Below are 25,331 nucleotides of genomic sequence, written 5' to 3'. Positions count from 1 at the left end.
CAGCTGACTGCATTACTCAGCACAGAGGGAAAAGGGATTGAACGCAGCGGCGGTGGACTTCCCAAATTCTGACGGAAGCAACAAGAAACCCCACCCAGAAAACTACACTCCTTCTTTTAGGCTGTGTGTTTTTGGGTCAAGATGATGTAACGCAGCAGATTACAAGATCTGAAGCAGCAGCACGCCACTTCCATGACTTCAGCCAGGGACAAAAGTCACACTGACAGTCATTCGGTTGGACAGCGACAACGTTGGCTTAAACACACACGGCAGGAAACTGTTTCACAACCAACTGCCACACACTAAATACAATGTAATCCACTGTGATGACGAAGGTACCTATAGTAACAAAGCTCATTTCTAAACACACCCTTCTGGTGTCCAATCGCCTTTGATGCTGGTTTGCAGTGGTACTACCTGGTAATGACAGGTTTACATCTGCAGTGCCTTACACAGTCAGAGATTAAAGGTGGGCCCTTATGGTGGAATGATCTAAGTGCAGTAAATCACTCTTCAAATAGGAACAAACCACTGTTCTCAGAATCACTGCACTCACGGGCCAACCTGCAGGTACTCCCACATTGTTGTTTATGTTTAATACAGATAGGTCTAGTTTTATCCGTCATAAAAGTTGATATAAGTGTTATAAGACCAAAACACATGTTTTGATGGTACCATTAACCTTTAAGATAGTTGGGGGACACTATTTTGTGCTGAACTCCATTAGCTCAGCCATTAGCTATTTAAATGTGATGTAATAATGTAATACTTCATAATGTCGGTTGTTTGGCCACTTATCAAAAAGACATCCCATTATTTGTTTTCACAAGTGTTCAGCCTCTTTCAGAGCACACTAAGTTTCCTTTAATATGATTTTATGAGGTGAAAAGTTTCCCTTATGCAACGCTCACAATAGAGACAAAATAAGAGGTTCCTGATTCACTGTTTAGACTTTAGGAGGACGAGAGCATGACAAACCTGCCATAACAAGAGCTGTCTGTTTGAGCACTGATGTCACATAATTACTGACAGCACCTTGAAAACATGAGGTCATTGCAGGACTTGCATCACACTCAAAGACGCTGGGATGTCTCTGCATAAGTATATTTGACTAGATGATCACAATATCAGATATCTGAAGAGTGAACAACTACTCTTTGCTGTTCTTCGTCAGTCAGTTTGACACTCTCTAAAAGCTTTCAGTCTCACTCAGGCGTACGGATCGCATTACTGACTGACACTCAAGGGCAGGCAGAGAGAGGCAGTGCTTTTGAAGTGGTAAAGGTGGTAAGACCACAGAATCACCATGACTGAATGTTTGGAACCGCAAGGCTCTGAATACTAACACTATGGTATGTTTTTATATTTGTTACAGAGGATATAACATAAAAGATTTTCAAATAATTATTTTATGAACGACCAACAAGAAAGAAAAGTAATTACATCAGCAGGTTAAACAGGTATCCGATCTTTGTGAATTCTACACTTTTCATTTAAAGGGGCTATATTATGCAAATGTTCAGGTTCATATTAGTATGTTCTTCTACTGTGACATGTTACCATTATTTAATGTTAAAAAAGCTCTTTATTTTTCTCATACTGCCTGTATTTTTCTTTTCACCTTCTGTCTGAAACCAGAGCCCAGTCTGCTCTGATTGGTTAGCTGGTCAGTTCTGTTGTGATTGGTCAACCGCTTATTGATGTCCTGCCCCTTAGCCTATCACGTACAATGTGTAAGAGTGCTAGCCAAAAGTAACGCCAGTGTTATATAGTGATGTCACTATATCACGGAAGGAACAAAGGAGTCCAATGGAGGCGTTTCAGGCTGGGAGGGGGGAGGAGTGTGTGGGAGAGAAACTCCCTCTGGCATGACAGGAATGTTCCTCTGGTTACCTTGGAGATGTAACTTGAAAATCCCTTCCAGATTGTATTTGTCCAACAAAATAAAATGTTGGTGTGGGATGGAAACAAAGAGAAAAACAATAATACAAAGCGATGTAGGTGGAGTTAATTCTGACTCTGATGCGTAATATTTGAACTACAAACATGGGTGTTATTTTACAAATCTGTTTCTTGACTTTGGACAGATCCTTTTAACTCAAATAATACTGATTATAAAAAGGCTTATATTGTGTTGAATAAGAGTCTGGTCCCAGTTATGCTGATATTTAGAAAGATCTGGAAATGAACGTTGTATGTGTCTTACCAGGCAGGGTATTGTGAACAGGTGTGGCGATGTTAATGTCCTGCAGGTGCTCCAGGGTCTCGGTGTGGAAGAGGCGCAGAGTGGAGCCGGAGCTGGAGGCGATCCAGATGCCGACCCCGGCCACCACCATGTGGGACACCACCATGCCCTCCTCCTGGTGGGCCTCCAGCTGCCTCTGGAGGTGGGAGAAAGGATTTAGGCATTACGTTATTACTTACTTAATTCAGAATATAACCAAGTGAAATCTGAGACTTGTAAGGATTTTTCACAGATGTACTAAGACTAAAACAAAAAGACCTTTAAGAAGTTTCATTTGCATGCTGTTCAATATTCTGTGGCTCAGGTTAATTACCTGGTTACCAATAATTAGCTAAATAGCCATCAAACTGAGCTTAGCATTGCATTTCACCCCAAAAATGTTTGCTTGGTTGCTTGTGCAATATAAGATATTCAATCTAAGGTTCTTTTTTTATATATTTTGTACCTCTGGCGGGTGTTTGTTTTGTGTGGCAAGTTGTTGTCGGGCTGTTTAAGTTTGACTGTCAGCCTATGAGTGAAAGCTAAGGTTAGAAAAAGACTCTTGTGTTTGCTGTATGTGACATAAAACTAACTATTTCAAAAGCAACCACCCCACAGAGGGTTTGTTCAGTCTCAAGCAGCCCGTGCATTGTCTGGGATTATAATGTCTGGGATCCTGTGATTGTACTTCACCATCGAAAATGTGTTTCTGCCAAATGCACCTAATATGTTGATTTATGGATGATGTTGATTATTCAGAATATAAATCAGACTATAAATCATTTCTCTTTAACTCTTCATTTATCTCTTTTTCACAAGTGCGAACAAGATTAGTTTTAAATATGTACTGTGAGTAAGGTTAGGGTTTTCTGTTGCTGGAGACCAATAAACTGAGCTTGTTCCATCTCCACTGGTTACATAATCTCCCCACACATTGCTTTACATGTAGGTGGAGTTTTATTTGGCCAAGGAGACCATTAGCAAGTGTCAGAACAGGGTTATAAACGTAATACATGTGGTGATGAAGGAGCATGAGATGTAAATGTGACTTCCTTGATTTGTTTTGCACACATTAGTATTTATATTGCATTTACCTTTGATTAATTATTTGATGATTTATTTATGACTTAATCGTCTCATTTATTTGTATCCATCTCACCATCCGTCTCTGTCTCTCTGTCTCTGTTTAACTTCCTGACACCACTCTGGACTAACTCCTCAGTGAGGAAAAGAGAGCGAGGCAGGCAGGTGGTCCGACATAATGATCTTAACGAGGCTAAACAGATTATTAGTGAGTGCATGTCACAGGAACGGTGCTATTCCTGTACTCGTGGCAGGTGCTTCCATTCCATGAACCAGGCCAGAACGCACACAGGGAATACCAATTATATTTAAGGATATGGAAAGAATAGTTCCCGGGAAGGGAAATGTGGGACAGCTAGAGGCAGACCGCAGTTTACACAGACTGCTTCTTGGGAGATCTCCCTGACAAAGAATACTTTATATCCGCACTCAAAATGTTACACGTCTTAACTTTCCAACAGTTATACAAAGGTTTATTTATAACACACACAATGATGTGCTCTGTATGGAAGCCCTGAGAGACAAGTGAGAAGAAAAAGTCTGATCTTTTCTCTCCTGTGTATGAATTAAGAAAACTTTCAAAAAAATTAAAGCTGTGAAACAAATGAGTGAAACACATTTTGTTGTATCTTTTATCTAGTATATCTTTAATTACTTGTTTTTTTTCAAAGACAAGTAGAGAAAAATGTTTGAGAATATTGTTGATCAAATATTTGTCTCTGTTTGTTGTTGTAATACTCAATCAGCCACACAAGTCTGAATTGCATAACTACCCCATTTTCTAAATAAGACTTATAGCATTCATGTATTCTTCCAGGTAAACTCGTAATGTTAGATAGGTTGCTAATACAACAAATACTCTGGTTACCTTGTGGTTAGAGTGAATGCTGATTTGTAAACTAATCTGGAAGCACCTGTTTTTGTAATTAATACGAGTAACCTAGAAAGATTATTATTTTGATGTGACCTGTTTTAAAGTTAACAAAAAGAAAATGGATCACCAGAATTAGTTTTCTTACTTGCCTTTCAGGACTTAGATCCTTTGTAATGTAGGTATGGTAACAGTATCAGAGCTATGTTTCTTACCTCTATGGAGTGTGTGAGGGTGCTGATGATGAAGACCTGTCCACCTGATGAAGCCCAGAGGTGCTCCTCCACTGCCAGCATGGCCTTCACTGGCAGGATTCCCAGTTTCAGCACCTTAGGCTTCTCATGGCTCCACAAACCATCTGTAACAAACACAACACTGGCATTACTTACAGACAAACAATTAGCAATTTTACAAAACATTCTTACCAAAAAATGCACTTTATATGCAAACATTATAGTATTATTTATTACATTCTCTTTTGCTATGTTAACCTCCAGCGATGTTTATGTAAAAGTTGAATGAATTATACTGTTAAAGGAAGACACAATGATAGACACTCTGTCTTTAGAAGTGTCGCCTGAAAAGGTCATTTGCATTTATGACTCTGCTAATGCTGGTGGAGTGGCCATTGATGGTTTTTAAAGCCTTCACTATGAATATAGATGGGTTGCTAGGCATTAGTCAGAGCCGAGCTCTAACCCACACACACCTCCTACACACTCCGTTCTACATGTGCCCGGGCACCTACAGTGCCAGCTCAACTGCAAAAAAACACCACATGCTGTGCCTTTATAAATATCAACACATTACATCTCTGTGTGACCAGTCTATCTTCTGGTTTAGAGTCAGAACATGGGAGGAAATGTGAGTTTGTTGGACAGAAAGAAGGTCTATATTCGGTTCATTTTATATACAGATATGGGAATGTACGGAAGCCACAAGCTGCCTTTCTTAAAAAATATAAAAAGATATCCACCAAAGCACCATTTTCAGAGATGAAGTCACTTTTTTTTTTTAAACAATTGACAAATCCCCATTAACATGTGGTTGATTCATTAACACAGGAGTGAAAACAATGTTGATGAGACTTTGAAAAAGGATCTCCACAATCTGTCTTTGTCTGGGACTCCGTAGAATTTAAACCAGTAAAACTGGCTTGTACCTTTTACTAGAAGGGCTTGTATTGAATACAGCCTTCATTTCCTTCAGATACCACATTCCCTCAGCTAATCTAGGCCAGGAAGTGAACAAGGCCTCGCCAATGGTGTTTGTCAAGCGGAGGCACAAAGGCGGCTATTGAAGGCTGAGGTGCCATGCAGGGAGAGATGTTCTTCCTTTCAGGGGTACAGTAATGAGTGAGGAAGTGAGGGTAATCTCCCACTACAGGGGCTAGGTGGGATTAGCATTCCAGCAATGCCCTGTGTATATTTGTTTAACAATCATACTCTGCAGGTAGATGTACATGAGGAAGAAAAAAAGGAGCAGTGGAAAAAGAAATACAGGATTGCCAATTTTCCGTCTTATGCAAGTCTGCCCACACCTCGCACTTTTTCAACTGTAGCATTCTTTCATGTCAGGTGTAACAAATGACCTTTAACAGCGCAAACAGCAGCACAAACCAAGCAGCTAATTCGTCTTATTCTTTCAAATCTGAAGCAGAAAACTAATCTCTCAATGAGGATAAGTAGGAAGACGCAGGATGGAAGAATGGACAAGAGCAGAGTTTATGTTCTGAGTATCTGCCTCTGACGTGCAACCTTTTGTCGAATCATTGCCTCCTTCTTTCTCCATCTCTCACACAGCCAGTCACAAAATGTAACAGCAAGCGTGGCAGAATGAGGCTGCCCGGCCAGCATCAGACACACAGCATCTAAGATAACTCAGCACTGATGGCTTCAACAACAAGGAAACATCCGTCTTGTATTGACTGCATCGTCACAATTCAATGTGAGGGTTCATCAGCTGAGTGTAACATCAAAGCACATAAGCGGATCATTTTTTCCAACTCTTTTCTCTGCAATGAATCGAATTTCAATGCTAATGGGGTACAGGCTGAGGGTTACACAGAGTATTTGAACATCGTTACAATGGGGATGCAGGGTACAGCTATCCTATTCTAACCGGCTGTGACTCATCATTTAAGCATCAGGCTTCATGTTCAGTGACAGATGGCACACAAATCACAATCACAAGATCTAGGGCCAGGATTTTCTTCTAGGATGTTCTTTGACACACCAGCATACTCCGTGCCAGTGTAATGACTGGAGAGTAGAGGGGGTAAATGAGGTAACGTGTGCATCAAAACACGGAGTAATGAGAAGCGTTGAACATTCCTGAACGGTTGCATACACGCAGTTTGTTTCTGCCAGGCAAACCGTCACTCAGCTGTGGAATAAATGAGGATATTTTCCCTCCTCTTCTTCTGTCCTCAGGCCTTCTTCCATATTCTATATTTTCCTATCTCTTTCCAGCAAACGCAAGCCAACTAAATAGAACCACAGAGGAAGGAATTGAGCATGTGCTTTCTTGGAGATGTTGCAAATGTATCTTGGGTCATATGAGTGCATGACTGAATGTGACTGAGGTTAGTGAAACCTGCCTCTAGCATTGATGGCATCACAGGATAGTGAGAACAACACTTATTTAGGGATAACAAGAGTGTTCCCTTGTGATCTGAAATATGTTCACATTTTTTACAATTGTATTTTATTTGTATAGGACTTTTCAAGCTGGGAGCGCAATTTGCTTTACACAGATAGCATAACAAAAAAAGATAATGATATAAAAAGAACAGCAACATTCAAGCACCCAGGTTAAAGCCATAAGTTATAAAAAATAACTTACAAATAAATAATTGAAAAGTGAGAATATTAAACTTTATATCAGGTGGTTGAACAAGAACGTTATGTGACACAGATAAAAGGCTGAGAGAGTGAGAGGAAGACACTCAGACTGTTTGCACGGCTGCCAGTGCCAATAAGAGATGGAACAAAACACAGAATAAGAATAACTGTGGGAATAGTGCAGCTCAGATCCTCTCCTCTAATGCGCCTAAGCTCGTCTGGGAGGAAAAAACATGAAGTAGGTCACGGCGTAATAGATTGGCTTCTCCCAGACAACCGAGCAAAGGGGAACAGAACCTCAACACAGAGCAGAGGTGACCCCTGACCCCCTGCTACACTGAGCCTCTGACTAACACACTCAAAGGCAACCGCAGAGACAGAAACATAGAAGTAAGAGCAATGCACATATATAACCCAGAATAACCCTTCTCATTTAGTGTTGCAAAAAGTTGTAGCATTGTAACCCATGACAAGTTCTGCCTGTTATTGGAAGAAGTCATCAGACATGGTGCTGAAGGCTTTTGGTAAACTAGGTCAGTGGGTTTCTAAATGTAACAAAGTCAGCAACAGGGCTCCTATGCATGTTCCTGGCCAATTATGGTTCAGGTTTCAAAACTCAGGGCTGGTGCAGGCTAAATATTGTGGTAAACACTGTCAGCAAATCTAATGAACTCAGTGAATGCATTTCTGTTTCCTATAACACCAGTGATTTATCCCTGTAATTGCTCCAATTACAGCCATTTAAGATTATCAGCAAACATTACAAAGGCAGAATTCTGAGGCTATAGCAGAAGAGATACACAAATTGAGCCCCTCCTCGACTGAAACACCCACCTTGTGATCTGGAGTAGACGGCCACAGAGCCGCTGACCAGGCCGACGTACAGACAGTGTTTCTTATACACTAGGCTGGTGACGGTGGACTTGTCCGGGGTGAAAAAATGCTGCAGGCGCACTTTCTTTGATCGCTGGCTGCTTTTATACACAATGATACTGAAGGAGAAAGGAAATGAAATTAGATCCAACTTACAACAGTGTGCTTCTTTAAAGATACATCTATGTCTTTGTCAACTATAACATTCTGGTAGTAGCTGCAGTTAAAGAGATTTAAGAGACAGTGTTTGACACTTTGAATGATTACATTTTATTAAATCTATTCTATTGCTGAAACAAGTTAAATGTTTTAGAGATGCTTTTGGGGGCTTGTTCTGATGTTTTCTCTGACGTTCCCTGAAGCTGGTTTGTAAAAGTATTACCCACAGTCAAGTTTGGGGCAACATAGAAGAAACTCTTGAAAATGTATTTGTTTTTCATCCTTTCATTCCCCATGTATACATGCATAAATACAACCTGACATTGGATGGATCATTGAGCCACTTGCTGTATCTTTTATACATTCAAATACATTAAAGGCACACTGTTGTAGGCACACTGTCTATGTTCTGTACCTGCCCTCTTCCATGCCCAGACACACACTGGGGGAGTCACTGGCCTTCGCTGCAGGGACACAGTTATTTTCTGTAACCTTCTCTCCGTTCTCCTGAGGCTGCTCAGCAGGGACGAAGGTCATGCAGAGGATACGGGACTCCACGTTGAAACACTCAGTCACCTTAGGGTTGGAGCTCTGCATGGCCACGATGGATATCTGGCCCATCTGGTTGGTGCAACTCGCAACCTGAACACAAATGAAAAGCCTTTTGTTTTGTCTGTCCCAGCGAGACCCAGCACAGTATTAGCACCAAAAAAAAGCAAACATCAGAAATAGACATGCGACTGAAGTACTTAAAGTACGTAAAAAATGTATAATATAAACCAAACTGTATATAATTATCTACTACAACATACGATTATGTTGAAAACAATATTTAATATCTCGGTTTAACATCTTTCTGATAGAGTTTATATTGGACCTCACCATGAAAATAACCAGCTAGAGAAATGTCTAAATCTTTAACAAACCCAAGGTTTTCCCTGATGGTGGAAAACACGGCATTAGCAGTGATGACCACAGTTATGACAGTCTGTTTATTTTGCTTATAAACTTAGGTAATGAAGCAATTATAGTGAAACCAAGGTTATTTTCCCAAGGGGACCTTAGACATTTTAGATGAAAAACAGCAAAAACGCATTAAAACTAAATCTGACTAAGCTAACACACTACAGTGAAAAACTGCTCTCAGCCAAAACTAAGAGCCACACTCAAGTGGTTAAACCTAAATAATCTAGGGTGCTGAAAATAAGAGGACAGCGATACCATTTGCCAATGAACAGTTGTTAAATCCACTTAACACACTTAACTAAACCCTTAAATCCAAATGAACGTATATTAACAGAACTACTAATGTTATTTCCCTCTGGATGGAAGAAGCCCATACTTTTGTAGGTAACCACTATAAACGCTGAAATAAACTCTTTAATGTATGTAATTGTTGGCTACTACAGTGTTTGTTTTACTGAACAAAGAAGGGAAAATGTCTCACCCAAACACAGCCATGGCCCACGACCGGAGTATCAGCTGTGCTCTCTGTGTTGATGTGGGGCTCTGGATTATGAACGGCACATTCCACCTGTCACACAAGATGAAGACAGGTCAGACGAGTAAGTCATAATGTAGGAATTCACAGGATAGAGAAAACAGGTGTCCGGTTGTTCTTTATTGGTGTCTATATAAATGTTAAGCCTCTGTAGCAATCCTATTTTGTTAGACATCTACTAAGGGACAGCGACAGTCCAAATGATTGCCACATTTCCAGTCAAATCAACTACATGTCAATGTTTCTCCGACCAAATGACCCTTATAGTTAGTGCTGTTATCTGATACTTGTTACTAGTCTAAACTCAGAATGGCCAGTACGGGTATCGAACCCGCGACCTTCGCGTTATTAGCACGACGCTCTAACCAACTGAGCTAACCGGCCTGAAAACTGACTTATGGTATGTCAGGGCTAGTGACAGAATGTGATCCTTGTACCACCACAAATCACTGTCATGTCTATTTTTCAAGAGCCAATTCATAAATAAGCATCTTAGTATAAACAATGTCCATGAACTTGTGCTGTTACAGATAACCCTGTTTGCAGTCAAATGCTCACAAAAACTATTTGAAACAAACACCTGCATCCACCCATTTAAAACTATACAAAGAAACATTAGAAATAGTTTGTAAGGATTACCATGTTTCCTTGTTTGTTAGTGTTCATGACATTTGTGGAAGGATGTATGCATGCAGGGGAATAGCTATTCAATTCTTTCTGGCTGATATCACAATATCGGACACACATTCATATTTTTTGCATTATTGTACTGTCACATTGTTTATCAGATTAGCTTTACATTACCTACGTCAAAGTTTGAAATTCTGTTTCAAACTGAGCTAAATTGCCATAATTATTGGCCAGTACGGGTATCGAACCCGCGACCTTCGCGTTATTAGCACGACGCTCTAACCAACTGAGCTAACCGGCCAACTTACAATGACTATATGGCATGCTTTCACAAAGATGGTAGGTATATATATATAATACTGAGTTTAATAATAGGGAAGAGATGGAGTTAAGTACACAGAGACTCACAAAATGCAATCACACACTTACACACAACAAAAGCTGAGACAGAGACAGCTGATTTACAACAACATTTATACTGATGACCTTCTGTTGACCACAGTAGAGGCCTGTTGAGAGGCGGAACAAATATGGCTGCTGGATTCCAACTAGGGCACCCCTCCAATACACGAGACTCAAATAAACAAATTCAAAGAAGTCCCAAATTGCAGTCAAGCAATCACAAGTAAACAAAAATAAGCAAGCCATTTATTTTTGAACCCATTCCTTAGTGAACTGAGAGGAGTGAAAGACATTCAAATGATTAAAAGGTCCTGTTAAGTACTATACAATGTTTAGGAAGGGCCTCAGAGTGACATCAATTATTCTAAATGACTCATGATGTTAACATTGTGTTGTCCATTCCACAAATCAGTGTAATAAAAACCAATATCATTTAATGGTGACATTGCTATTAGCTTGTTTCCTGTGTTTCTAGTCGGTGGATCACGCCCCGATGGCATCACACTGTGACCAACTGAAATGCTGGCCATCATACATTTTTAAGCCTTTTAAAAAGGATGATAACTGATCAGACACTGCTAGTAGACATAATCCATTAAATATTGTAAAGACATGCAGTTTGGTATTTAAGACACAGTCACACACACATGACTGAGATAAGAACATTCCGACAGTTGATTTGAGATTACATTTATACTGATGACCTCTTTTTTCCTACACTAGAGGCCTGTATATGTTGGTAGCTGCTTTATTCAAACTATGGTAACCTTCCAAATGCAAACGACAACATGGACTCAAACACAGTGTATCTAACTCCATTCCACAAATCGGTTGAATAAAGGAATGTAAAACCATTAAATGATACACATTTTAGAAATCATTAGTTGAATATGCTTATTCCTTGGTTTTTAGGAAGTGACTTGAAACAAATGTGATATATAAAATGGAAAAGGTCATTTGTTATGTCATTGTGGTTAATCTATTAACAGGCAGTGTTATAATATGAGCATTAACCATACTGTTGTCGGACCTTGGCATTGAATTGACCAGCCACTATGTATATTGGAGGTTACTACATTGGACTTAATATTGACAATGGCCTAATTCAAACTGACCGTGCACTCCAATCAGCAGACAATATATCCATAAAGTTATTGTGGCTTGTTAGTGTATCAAACTCACAACCTTGTTTCTTTTAGGACCATGATATAACCTACTGAGCTGACCGGCTGGTTGACTGTTTGTTGCTTTCACATAAGAAAGTTACATGAAAATCAAAATGTCTCACCTTGAACTCCTGCAGCTTTGACATGACCACAGGCATTTGCCGAAGCAAAAGAGGGTGTTTCTGCTTTTTGATCTGATTCCCATCTTCCTCGGCGAAGAACCAGCCCTGCAGGTTGTCCTCCTCTGATGTAACACACAAACACACACACACAATTAGCACGTGATCTGATGTACAGTAAGTGTTTTTTAACCACAACAAGTTATCTGCCTTGTTTTTTAACCACAATGTATCTGCCTTCAGAATAAAAGACTCAGAAATCACATTAAACAAATATCAACTTATAACTAGTTTTAAACATTGTTTGGTGCTGATTTGAATTCACTAGATTTGGTCATAATATGTGGATGACCTAACAACCATTAGCCAATAATGTTTAACTGTAGTCACTTGAAAAATCATACGCAATGAAATAAAGAGATACATATACCAAAAAGTCAAGAAAGTAAACAGATACATTTTATAAATGCATGTATACACAATTAAAATGAAATAAAACAATGGTAGAACTGAGTCAGTGTTGTTGTTCTGTACCTAGAGCCAGCTTAGCCATCTGCAGGTTGCTGATCCATGACTGTTTGATGGCCGGGCTGAGGGTGTTGAACACTGCACTGAAGTAAGTGGGTTTACCCAATCTGCCAATAGAGAGGACAAAACAAAAACACTAGATTAGAAAGTTGAAAGAAAGTTACACACTCTAACAGTGTTATATGTATATTATCACAAAATATGATCAATGTGCTTCATAGGATATTTTGTGAAACGTTTTTCAATGTCCACCTAGATTTACTCCACATATTAGTATTTAGTAACAGCCACACACTGGACAGGAGTTCAGAATTCAAAACTAATAGCAACAATGTTTTCATAATTTTTAGTTAAATACAACATTTTTCTCAATGTAAGTGCAATTACATATTAAAATAAGTATTTTGAAGTTAAGAACAGTGGACATTTTTTTGTAACTACATATAAGTCCTCACATACAGATTTAAAAAAGTACTTTCATTAACCAGACAGTGTTTTTAAACCAAACATGACAGATGCTTTAACAAAATGATACTAAATGATGAATTTAGTGCAATATGTGTCTACTCTTTAGCAACCAAAGGGCCTTCTTTGCTTAAATATTTCTTTAGGTGGTCATGGCGTCTAACAAGTGACATGTAATGTAATGTTAATTTCTGAATATCTAAACATATACACCAGTACAGTGCTTAGTATCTGTTACAGAAAAATATCCATCATGAACAAATGAAAGGGCTCTATCTGCGTTGAATACCAGCCAAGGGGGGAAATGATTCTGTCCATTCAATACTGACTGACTAGACCTACTGTGACACAAATGTGACACAAATCAATGTCAATTATCGCTCCTATCATGTGGACATCATGTGGTGTGTGTGTGTGGTGTGTGTGTGTGTGTGTGTGTGTGTGTGTGTGTGTGTGTGTGTGTGTGTGTGTGTGTGTGTGTGTGTGTGTGTGTCAGATATGCATCTCTACTGCCACTGACTGGTGCTGAGAAGTGTTGTGTGTGTTTTGAGATTTGAGAGATCAGGGGCCTCATTTATAAAGGGATATACGCTCAAAAAATGGCGTGCGCCAGTTTCTACGCAATGTTTACGATTTATAAAATACTAACTTGACGGGAAAATGTGCGGTCCTCCACGCAAACTCTAACCCATGCGTACGCACTAAGTACAAACACGGGAGAGACGAGAAACTGCGACACCGTTGGCAGAAGGAAGAATGGAGAGAAATATGTGGAAATAATACCATAAATAAAATGTTACCTCTCATTTATCATATATGAAGAATTCATTTTCAAACATTGATTAAAGCCAATCTTAAAATGATTAAACAAACGCCTGTTTGCGACTCCTCAGTGCACACAAAAACATAACTTGGAGAAATAAATAAATACGGATATGTTATTTAAAACCACCTCGAATATGTTGTGCTAATGTTATGAAATGTTTTCTCATAAATAATGCGGTAAGCAGAAGGACATAATTACGTCTAAACTGACGCCGTTTTGCATTTCTATACGAGCATGGTTTTATATACCATCATGTTTAATCGTGTTTTATGCCGTTTGCCAAGACTTGATAAGTCACTCGTAAAACACAGGAGGTATGGAAACTAAGAACACCATAGGTAGTCAATTGTACAGCTAATACAACACATTAGTTGTATTTCCTTTAACTGGTGGATATAGAGTTGCTGCGGGGGGGGGGAGACGCTGCTGATCGACAGCTGGGACACAAACCACCAAATACAAAAACATAATTCAGATCCAGTTGTCATGACTCCACTCCGGAGGAATTCCCCGATCATTTCTTACAGTCTCTCATCAAGGGGGTGTCTCCTGTCCCCGGTACAAACACACTGCCTGAGGCAGTGTGAGGCTATGTGTATTGTTTTTGTCATTAACCTTTTTCGGACCACTTATTTATTTATTTTTGTGACGATCCGACCTCCATGCTGCTACTCTGGTTCAAACGGCATCCACCAAACAATATGATTTATCTCGACCTCCCCAAAATAACCAAAATATGACACGGTGTGAGATGTCTTTTTTAGCTGTTCTGTCGTCATTTCCTGCGATCTTCTTCATAAAGTCAGTCAAATGAATGAATGAATGGGCGTTTCTTTGACTATTTATAGGCAAATATGGGCGTTACGTGAAGCCCGCAAAAGCTGCACCGCATTTCGAGTCGATTGTGATTTATAAAGGGAAACCGGCGTAGGAAGTGCTGTACGCACTTTCCTCGCCGGTGCGCAATGTTTGGTGAATCGGAAAATGTCGGAACATTTCTGTACCTATTTTTTGGATTTCTACTACGTAAGCAACCTTCCCACGTGAATCCTACGCACGGCGTTATAAATGAGGCTCCAGGAGAGGAATGAGTGAGGCACAGCTGTGTTTCCAAACATACCCGAGGATAATCTCAGCAGCTAAATGCAGCAGGGATGAGGGATGGAGAGCGGAAGTTAAGAAAAGAAAGAGTGTGTGAAAATGCCAATGAAGGATGTACTCTTAGGGGACCACTTCCAGACTATAATAGTGTGTGTAAATGTGTGACATGGTCAGAACCAGCTGCAGCGCTGAGTATCCTTTGGCTTAAAAACACTGATGCACATTTCCTCCCCTGAGATTAGCGCCTCAGATTAGAGCTGGTGGAGAAGCTTGTTTATCCACATATTCAAATGTGCTCTAATACTCATAAAGCTATGGGCACACATGGCAGCTGGAAGGCATTCAGAAGGATGAAAGGGGATTGTGGTCAAATCAAGGAAAAACAAGACGATTTTGGAGACTGTTCAAATGTAAGAGTTGTGTGTATGTGTATGTGTATGTGTGTGTGTGTGTGTGTGTGTGTGTGTGTGTGTGTGTGTGTGTGTGTGTGTGTGTGTGTGTGTGTGTGTGTGTGTAGAAAACAAACTTGTCATGTTTTCCGGGCAGCTGGAGTTGGATCCTACAACGGTCAGCTGCTCTGATCTCCTCCTCCTTCTTCAGTATCAGCCTCTGGAGACCTGACACCCAATCCTGGGCCACTGTGGGGTTTACATTCTGTACACAGGAGGAAACAAGAGATGAGGGAATGAGAAGGAGAAAGAGGGTAATTAATGGGAAGTGAGTGGGAGAGAAAGGAAGGCTTATTGTTGGCACAACAATGGGAATAGGATTATGATAACATTACAGTTATTTACATTGAGGATACTAACATCAAAAAACATGTCACAGCAATGAAATACAATACATCACACACATACTTGTGAAGATGACAGGTGTGCCCTTTTGTATGTAAATGATATTGTGCTTGTATACTTCTCTTGCAAATCAGTGTAGGCTACTTTATAAACTGTAGAGGGATCAGTTGTTGCCTTAAAAGAATACTCCAATTACTCATACAAGAAGGAAAGGCTTGAAAAAAGAGGGGGGTATAGATCAATTTAACAATGGCGGAGTAATAGATCGACAAATGGTCATTGTGTGGGTGACGTTTTCCTTTACAGTGCCATCACACATTTGTCTTGATCTTTCAATACATGGTTCCTAACTGTATGAAAGGCATTTTATTAAACATGTTAACAGTTGTCTGTTAGCATCCTTTACGTTAGGACATGTAGTGAAAAATGTTTGGCAGTGTACAGCTCAGTCCTGCTTCTTTTTTCCCCTTCAATCTCTCCCTCCCTCCATCTCTGGGACACACGTCTCCGAGAGCCTCTCTGTTTCTCTGCCTCCCACTCTGCCTCTGACAGGCCGACCACTGCAGCACAAACACATCTCACACACACTCATGCTGCGCTGTGCAAACTAAAACACTATCCCAACTGCACAGAAAAACGTGTGTGTGTGTGTGTGTTATCTTTGTGTGTGTGTGGCCACATGATATGACAGGCTTGAATGTTGCAAATTAAGTCATAAGAGACTCGCAGTGTTCCCGAGAAGAATTGCCCACGCCGGCACATTCCTCAGTTTAAACATTACATGCCTTCATAAGAGCCCAGCCCTTAAGCATCTGAGGAAACATGATCCTGAAGTTCACTGGGGGAACATTTGTCTATGTCAACTCTTGGCAAACTTCCAATAATATTAATAGACACAATATAACTATTCAACTCATATTCGTTTGAAATATGACCAAAAACAAGTAGTCACCATCCATCCATCCATCTTCTCCCGCTTATCCGTGGTCGGGTCGCGGGGGTAGCAGTTCCAGCAGAGAGCCCCAAACTTTATTTTCCCTGGCGACATCAACCAGCTCTGACTGGGGGATCCCAAGGCGCTCCCAGGCCAGCGAAGAGATATAATCCCTCCACCTGGTCCTAGGTCTACCCCTTGGTCTCTTCCCAGCTGGACGTGCCTGGAACACCTCCCTAGGGAGGCGCCCAGGTGGCATCCTAACTAGGTGCCCGAACCACCTCAACTGGCTCCTTTCGACGCGAAGGAGGAGCGGCTCAACTCCGAGTCCCTCCCTGATGACCGGACTTCTCACCTTATCCCTTAGGGAGACACCAGCGGAGAATACCCATCTCGGCCGCTTGTATCCGCGATCTCGTTCTTGCGGTCATGACCCATCCTTCATGACCATAGGTGAGGGTAGGAACGAAAATGGCCCGGTAGACAGAGAGCTTTGCCTTCTGGCTCAGCTCCCTTTTCGTCACAACGGTGCGGTAAAGCGACTGCAGTACCGCTCCCGCTGCTCCGATTCTCCAGCCCATCTCACACTCCATTGTTCCCTCACTCGAGAACAAGACCCCGAGATACTTGAACTCCTTCACTTGGGGTAAGGACTCATTCCCTACTTGGAGTGGACAATCCATCGGTTTCCTGCTGAGAACCATGGCCTCAGATTTGGAGGTGCTGATCCTCATCCCAGCCGCTTCACACTCGGTTGCGAACCGATCCAGTGAGTGCTGAAGGTCGCAGACCGATGAAGCCATTAGAACCACATCATCTGCAAAAAGCAGTGGTGCAATCCTTAGTCCACCGAACTGCAGACCCCCTCCCCCATGACTACGCCTCGAAATCCGATCCATGTATATTACAAACAGGATTGGTGACAAAGCGCAGCCCTGGCGGAGGCCAACCCTCACCGGAAATGGGTCCGACTTACTGCCGAGGACCCGGACACAGCTCTCGCTTTGGGAGTACAGAGATTGGATGGCCCTGAGTAGAGACCCCCTCACCCCATACTCCCGCAGCACCTCCCACAGCAACTCGGCCATACGCCTTATCCAAGTCTACAAAACACATGTAGACCGGATAAGCGTACTCCCAGGCCCCCTCCAGGATCCTTGCGAGAGTAAAAAGCTGATCCGTTGTTCCACGACCAGGACGGAATCCGCATTGTTCCTCCTCAATCTGAGGTTCGACAATCGGCCTGACCCTCCTTTCGAGTACCTTAGAGTAAACTTTCCCGGGGAGGCTGAGTAGTGTGATGCCTCTGTAATTGGCACACACCCTCTGATCCCCCTTTTTAAAAAGGGGAACCACCACCCCGCTCTGCCACTCCTTCGGTACTGTTTCCGACTTCCACGCAACATTGATGAGACGTGTCAACCATGACAGTCCCTCAACACCCAGAGCCTTCAGCATTTCCGGGCGGATCTCATCCACCCCCGGGGCTTTGCCACTGTGGAGTTGTTTGACGACCTCAGTGACCTCCCCCCGGGAGATTGGTGTTGATCCCCCGTCATACTCCAGCTCTGCCTCTAACATAGAGGGCGGAGTTGTTGGGTTCAGGAGTTCCTCAAAGTGTTCCTTCCAACGCCCTAACACTCCATCAGTTGAGGACAACAACGTCCCATCCTTACTGTACACAGCTTGGATGGTTCCCTGCTTCCCCCTCCTGAGGTGTCGGACAGTTTTCCAGAACAACTTTGGTGCCGCCCGAAAGTCCTTCTCCATATCTTCTCCGAACTTCTCCCACACCCGCTGCTTTGCCTCGGCCATGGATGAGGCTGCTGCCCTTCGGGCCTGTCGGTACCTTGCAACTGGCCTCGGGAGTCCCCCGGGATAACAAATCCCTGAAGGCCTCCTTCTTCAGTCGGACGGCTTCCCTGACCACCGGTGTCCACCAGGAGGTTCGAGGGTTACCGCCCCTTGAAGCACCTAGGACCTTGAGACCACAGCTCCCCGCCGCGGCTTTGGCAATAGAGGCTTTGAACACCGACCACTCTGGTTCAATGTCCCCAACCTCCACAGGAATGCCCGAAAAGCTCCGCCGGAGGTGTGAGTTGAAGGCCTCCTGAACTTGGGCCTCCTCCAGACGTTCCCAGTTCACCCGAACTACACGTTTGGGCTTACCAGGTCTATCCAGAGGCTTCCCCCGCCACTCGACCCAACTCACCACCAGATGGTGATCAGTTGACAACTCCGCCTCTCTCTTTACCCGAGTGTCCAAAACATACGGGCTACAAACTACAGGCCTGTCTCTCTCCTCCCGTTCCTGTCTAAATCACTTGAACGCGCTGTCTTTAAACAACTCTCCTGTTATCTCAATCAGAACAACCTTCTGGATCCGCACCAGTCTGGTTTCAAGGCAGGTCACTCCACAGAAACTGCTCTCATTGCTGTCACGGAGGAACTGCACACTGCCAAAACTGCATCCCTCTCCTCTGTCATCATCCTATTGGACCTGTCTGCCGCATTCGACACGGTGAATCATCAGATCCTCCTTCGCACTCTCCAAAAACTTGGAGTTTCAGGCTCTGCACTTTCCCTCCTCACCTCATACCTGAAAGACCGTACCTACAGGGTGACTTGGAGAGGGTCTGAGTCCGACCCTTGTCAATTAACTACGGGGGTCCCTCAGGGCTCTGTTCTTGGTCCCCTCCTCTTCTCTGCGTACACAAACTCGCTCGGATCAGTCATTAGCCCGCATGGTTTTTCTTACCACTGCTACGCTGATGACACCCAATTAATTCTGTCCTTTCCCCGCTCAGAGACCCAGGTCGTTGCACGCATCTCTGCTTGTCTAGCTGACATCTCTCAGTGGATGTCTGCTCACCACCTCAAGCTCAACCTTGACAAGACTGAGCTGCTCTTCCTCCCGGGAAAAGATTGTCCCACTCTTGACCTAACAATCAACATCGGCACCTCAGTTGTTTCCCCGACTCAGACTGCAAGGAATCTGGGTGTGACCCTAGATAACAACCTGTCCTTCACTGCAAACATCGCTGCTACAACCCGTTGCTGCAGATACACGCTTTACAACATCAGGAAGATACGTCCCCAGCTGACTCAGAAAGCGACTCAGGTTCTGGTCCAGGCACTCGTCATCTCACGCCTAGACTACTGCAACTCCCTCCTGGCTGGTCTACCTGCATGTGCCATCCGACCTCTGCAGCTCATCCAGAATGCAGCGGCTCGTCTGGTCTTCAACCTTCCTAAATTCTCCCACACCACTCCGCTCCTCCGCTCCCTTCACTGGCTTCCGGTAACTGCTAGAATCTACTTCAAGACACTGGTACTTGCTTACCATGCTGCGAATGGATCTGGCCCTTCCTACATCCAGGACATGGTTAAACCATACACCCCAGCGCGTGCACTACGCTCTGCATCAGCCAAACGACTCGTTGCGCCCTCGCTGCGAGGGGGACCCAAGTTCCCATCGGCGAAAACACGTGGGTTTGCTGTCCTGGCTCCAAGATGGTGGAATGAGCTCCCCATTGACATCAGGACGGCAGATAGCTTGCACATCTTCCGGCGCAAACTGAAAACTCATCTCTTTCGACTCCACTTCGAGCGTTAGAACTATTAACGAAGCACTTTTATACTAATAAAGGACTGGCTTACCTAAAGCCAGTTGAGTAGCACTTGAAATGTTTGGCTCTATGAAACCTGATGTACTTATATGATTCTGTTTTCTTCAAGGTTGTGTCTTCCTGGTCGAATGTACTTATTGTAAGTCGCTTTGGATAAAAGCGTCAGCTAAATGCAATGTAATGTAATGTAATACGGCCTCAGGTCCGATGATACGATAACGAAATCGATCATGGACCTTCTGCCTAGGGTGCTCTGGTACCACGTACACTTATGAGCATCCTTATGTTCGAACATGGTGTTTGTTATGGCCAATCCATGACTAGCACAGAAGTCCAGTAACAAACCACCACTCCGGTTCAGATCAGGGGGGCCGTTCCTCCCAATCACGCCCATCCAAGTGTCTCCATCATTGCCCACATGTGCGTTGAAGTCTCCCAGCAAGATTAAAGAGTCCCCTTCAGGAGCCCCATACAGGACTCTTTCCAGGGTCTCCAAGAAGGCCGTATACTCTGAACTGCTGTTGGGTGCATAAGCACACACAACAGTCAGAGTTTCCCCCCCCATAACCCGCAGGCGTAGGGAGGCGACCCTCTCGTCCACTGGGGTAAACTCCAACAACGAAGCACCTAACCGGGGACGTGAGTATCCCCAAACCCGCCCGGCGCCTCACACCTTGAGCAACTCCGGAGTAGAATAGAGTCCAACCCCTATCCAGAAGTAAGGTTCCAGAGCCGACGCTGTGCGTAGAGGTGAGCCCAACCAGATCCAACTGGTAACGTTCCACCTCCCGCACAAGCTCCGGCTCCTTCCCCCCCAGAGAGGTGACGTTCCACGTCCCCAAAGCCAGCTTCTGTCGCCCGGGTCTGGTCCGTCGAGACCCTCCGCTTTCACTGCCACCCTTCTGGCAGCGCACCCGACCCCATCGCTGTTTCCCGTAGGTGGTGGGCCCGCGGGACGGAGAAGCGGAGGTGTTGCCCACGTTGCCTTTTCGGGCTGGGCCCGGCCGGGCTCCGTGGCAAGCCCGGCCACCAGACGCTCGCCGACGAGTCCTCCTTCTGGGCCTGGCTCCAGAAGGGGACCCCGGGCTTCCTCCGGGCCGGGTATCCTCACTTCTTGTTTCGTCTTTCATGAGGTCTTTTGAACCAATCTTAGTCTGGCCCCTTGCCTGAGACCAATTTGCCATGGGAGACCCTACCAGGAACACAAGGTTCCAGACAACACACCCCCCAGGTTCATCAGGGCACACAAACCTCTCTACCACGGTAAGGTGCTGGTTCTTCAGAGAGGCTAAGTAGTCACAACCATGCTAAATGTATGTGTGATAAGGTTTTTTATTTCTGATGACCTTTTAATATGTATTCCCTTTCAGATATAATAAACTGTTGATGAAATGTGATGACATTTCATTTTGATTTGCACTTAAATAAAACGTTCTCCAAGGCACAATAAATAATAATTTTTTTGGAAATATTATTTAACCTATTATGTTATATGCAATGTTATTGCATCTATTTCATCTTTTTTTAACACCTGAATGTCCAAACTAGGGTCCAAGGTTTATTTGTTACATTTGATACATTTCCTGGACCAAAGGAGGTAGGTAAAAAGGTTACTCCTGTTACTTTTGGGTATTGTCTTCCATTTCAACTTTTGTTATGTCTGATAATATGTTATATCAGTACTGAAATGTTTTTGCGAATACATAAAGCACTAATTTTGTTTTTAAGAGTGCTATATAAATAAAGTTGATGTTATTATTATTATAGAGCTGTGTTGAGTTGAACTGAAGTGACTTCAACTCACAGCTTGTGTTCAGTACAGTACCTGGTAGTTTCCTTTGAGGCTGCTGATCATGGTGGAGATCTGGTTCACCAGACTGAGGTCATGGATCAGGTTCTGCAGATCTTGGTACAACTGACCGGGGCCCATGTACAGCTTATCTATGGAGAACACACACAAAAAAAGAAACAAATGTTTCACTCATACATAGCAGTGACAACAATCAAGAGGGGTGTTCTAATTTGAGCTAGAAATAATAAAAGCTGCCAGGTAGCAGGGAAATTAAGCTGAGACCTCAAAAGCTGATGTCACCTTTATATAAAGTTAGATAAACAGGCAGCAAAGGGTGAGGCAAGTGTTGTCGGAGAAGCCTTTCAAATTGGACAAAAAGAGAAAATCAATAAAGGACAATCACTCACAGGGAGCGGTGACAGCTCTGCAAACTTGGCAGTGATTCTCACCGAGTGCTCTCGAGTGTGAGCTTTCAGAGGCAGCACAAATATTCCATTTTGTTTGGGGAATTGCAACATCTAAGTCCAGGAATATTCAAGGTGGAAACGTACCATGGAAATGAATGGGACATTATGGGGAATTGATGGAAATTCAGTGGCTTAAAAAGACAAATATAGGGGTTATCTGCGAAAGTAGTATAAACCATGTCACATGCGGAAAGAAACACACCTTTTGCCTTATCATTAGTAGACAATTAAATGATTTACTCAAACAATCCAATAATGTTTGCCATGTGGTGAGTAAGCTAGCTACTGTAGTCATGAACTAATGTGGAAAGAGACTTTGCACATTTGAGCCTACAATGTTGTTTTGTGCAAACTTAGGGTTTGAAGTGATCAACTCTTTTAGAAAATGAATGTTTAATACTAAATGGAAATAAATGAACTAAAACTGTTTCATTAGCATGCTCAATTACACTACAACCCACATGGTAACAGCTAGCTAACAAGAACTAGCAGAAGGGTTTACATACAAGTTATAAAAGGTGTACTTTTACTGCTTAAGTCTGCTACCTGCTGGTTAACTTTAAAGGCAAAAGCAATATCAAATATATTATTTTCACGTCTCTTAAGGCTCAGAAATTGCAGCAGTGTTGGCAGTGGTGTGAGCCTTACAGGTCATGAAATGGGAGGATGCACGTTCCATGCAGAGTTGTACTTGTTCTAAATTCCTTTGTAATGGGATGCCATTAAATGATAGGGGAGTGCTCTGCTGAATGCAGTGCAAGGTTACAATTCAAATAAATGGGCAATCTTTAAACCAAAACATGCCATTAGTTAGACCTAATATTCTTTATTTATGTGTATCTCCACCATTAACTTAACTTTCCTTGACAAATGTTCCGCCCATTTGCAACCTTAGGTATTTGCCTCTCAGCAGTTGAGAAATATCCCAATAATCCTTTGTTTTGATGTTTTGTATCAAAATGAAAACACTGCTTTTCCTCTCTATCAACATCTTTCTCTCATAAAGATGATCATGAAGACTTGCTTGTTCAGAGCACAGGGGGAAAGCCTGTCAGTTGGAAATAAATGGTCAATGCGAAACGATAGAGGTCATTCGATCAAATGGCTCAATAAACATGCACCGGGCTTTTCCCAATTAAAGCTGAAAAACGTAGAGCGTGTATAGGTGAACAAACAGTTAAACCTCATTGGAGTATTTGGCACCAAAATGACTTTGTTTGCTTCTACCATTCTACTCTTCTGCTATTCCCTCCTTCCCTCCTCCTCTTCTTCTTCTACAATAGTCACAGTCTGCCTGGTGCTCCGACTCCATGGCAACGTAGTCCAGTGCTCTACCGAGGATCTCGCTGACTGGGCACACTATGCCTGTTTATCCAAAATCCGTGTTTGTAGGTGGTCTCCGGGAGAAATACTTAGACATGTCTCCGTCTGAGTTTCTTCACAAGTGGCTGCTCACAGAGACAGAACTTATTTTGTGTCAGCACATAATGCATGAGCTCACACATAACCCAGCAGCCCTGCAGTATGAATGCGTTTGGCATTTCATTGATGTTTTTATGGCCAATGACCTTTTTGTAATCGTGGATCTCGTCAAAGACACCATTCATCTTTAGTTCATGATTATTTACTTAAGATCAAATGAAACGTTTATTGTTGGAGTGCACTTCTCCCAGCATGTTTGTTTGTTTTTTTCCATTTGCCTTCTCCAGTGGAGCTGTATGCAATTCGCATGGCTCATCTGTCTCAGTCAGGGGGTGGAATTCAGGTCAGGGCAGAAACGCTGAATAAACCTGTCATGTTTGCTCTATGGTGTGTCATGCTTGGAGCAAGTGCAACTACATCAGTCCATTCATAGCCAGTATCATATGACAGAGTGCTATCTTAGGACTAGTTAATATAGGCATTGTTGAATAAAAGAAACATGATTTAACTACATATTTTCCAATATTCCTGTGCATGATTTGAGTTTACATCAAACAGTTCTAACAATCAAACTAAGTTCTGCATTCTACGGTTATTTCCATACCCTGTGACCGGTGTATGATGAGGGCGCGCACTAGCCTTGCAGTACGCTTTTCTCCACCTTCTCTACCACATTTTGCTTATATTATGTCTTTAAATAATAGGACGCTACCAAATTGACCATTCCCACAGACAAACAGGCACTGTGCATCTCGTTTCAACTCGGGTCCAACTTCCTGAATGGCTCTTTGTGAGAGTGCCAAATGCCCCTAGTTTTTTTCTTTCAAAACCGACCCAGCAGTATCAGAGGAAACACGGCAGTCATCCCAGCGATTACACACTTCCTAAAAACAAACAATTTATCTACAAATGATATACTGACTGAAAGCAGCAGGATAATTAGATGATCTGACAGCACGGTGGTCTGATTGCTATACAGAGTAGAGAAGAGTTAAATAAGCAGAGAGACACCAGAGGGATGACGTCATGAGCTGGAGAGGCTTCTCATTGTCTTCTAGCAGACTGGTCAACAAGCTGCTTTTGGCATCACACGGTTGACTCAGAAAAACAATTGTTTCCACTTGTCAAAAGTTCCTGGACATTGCACACATTCGTATGCACACTCATATTCCCAGAGACACACACAGGGCTAAAGGTGGTTGGGGGAAATCAGAGCAAGGGGACTGAATAAAGGTCAGCAAGCTATTCTGTCAAGTATATTTAACAGCTCTGCTCAAAGACACTTTTTATAGAACTATGGCCAAATTAATTCAGATCAAATTCAACTTCCACAACATCTTATCTAATGACCCATATGGCCTTCTTCAGGCCTATAAGGAGAATGTGAATGCACTTGTAACATCACATCGGGTTAAGATGCCCTTTGCAGCCCTAAGCCCCTATAGTCAGAGCAGATGTTATTCAGGTCTGTCTGTGCCATCTGTATAGAGCTCAGGGAGGTA

The 25,331-nt window shown here is 42.7% G+C and overlaps 1 protein-coding gene and 2 non-coding genes across 5 annotated transcripts in view; all 3 read right to left on the bottom strand.

Moving 5' to 3' along the window:
* arhgef10 (Rho guanine nucleotide exchange factor (GEF) 10) overlaps positions 1–25,331 on the bottom strand; it is a 59,718-nt gene that overhangs the window by 7,463 nt on the left and 26,924 nt on the right. For all 3 annotated transcript variants that reach the window (XM_034222289.1, XM_034222291.1, XM_034222290.1), the window contains 9 exons: positions 21,974–22,089; positions 15,318–15,445; positions 12,406–12,506; positions 11,875–11,996; positions 9,501–9,587; positions 8,469–8,695; positions 7,856–8,013; positions 4,394–4,536; positions 2,207–2,381 (listed from right to left, as the gene is read on the bottom strand). In XM_034222289.1, coding sequence (XP_034078180.1) covers positions 2,207–2,381; positions 4,394–4,536; positions 7,856–8,013; positions 8,469–8,695; positions 9,501–9,587; positions 11,875–11,996; positions 12,406–12,506; positions 15,318–15,445; positions 21,974–22,089 — 1,257 coding nt within the window. The remainder of the gene's footprint in view (positions 1–2,206; positions 2,382–4,393; positions 4,537–7,855; positions 8,014–8,468; positions 8,696–9,500; positions 9,588–11,874; positions 11,997–12,405; positions 12,507–15,317; positions 15,446–21,973; positions 22,090–25,331) is intronic.
* Positions 9,865–9,938, bottom strand: trnai-aau. Its single transcript has one exon. It is a non-coding gene; the product is annotated as a tRNA-Ile (tRNA).
* trnai-aau lies at positions 10,412–10,485 on the bottom strand. Its single transcript has one exon. It is a non-coding gene; the product is annotated as a tRNA-Ile (tRNA).

The sequence above is a fragment of the Gymnodraco acuticeps genome, unplaced genomic scaffold (assembly GCF_902827175.1).
Source record: "Gymnodraco acuticeps unplaced genomic scaffold, fGymAcu1.1, whole genome shotgun sequence".
In the NCBI taxonomy this organism is placed as follows: domain Eukaryota; kingdom Metazoa; phylum Chordata; class Actinopteri; order Perciformes; family Bathydraconidae; genus Gymnodraco; species Gymnodraco acuticeps.
The sequence above is the reverse complement of the archived record's forward strand: the minus strand, read 5'-3'. Positions and strand labels throughout refer to the sequence as shown.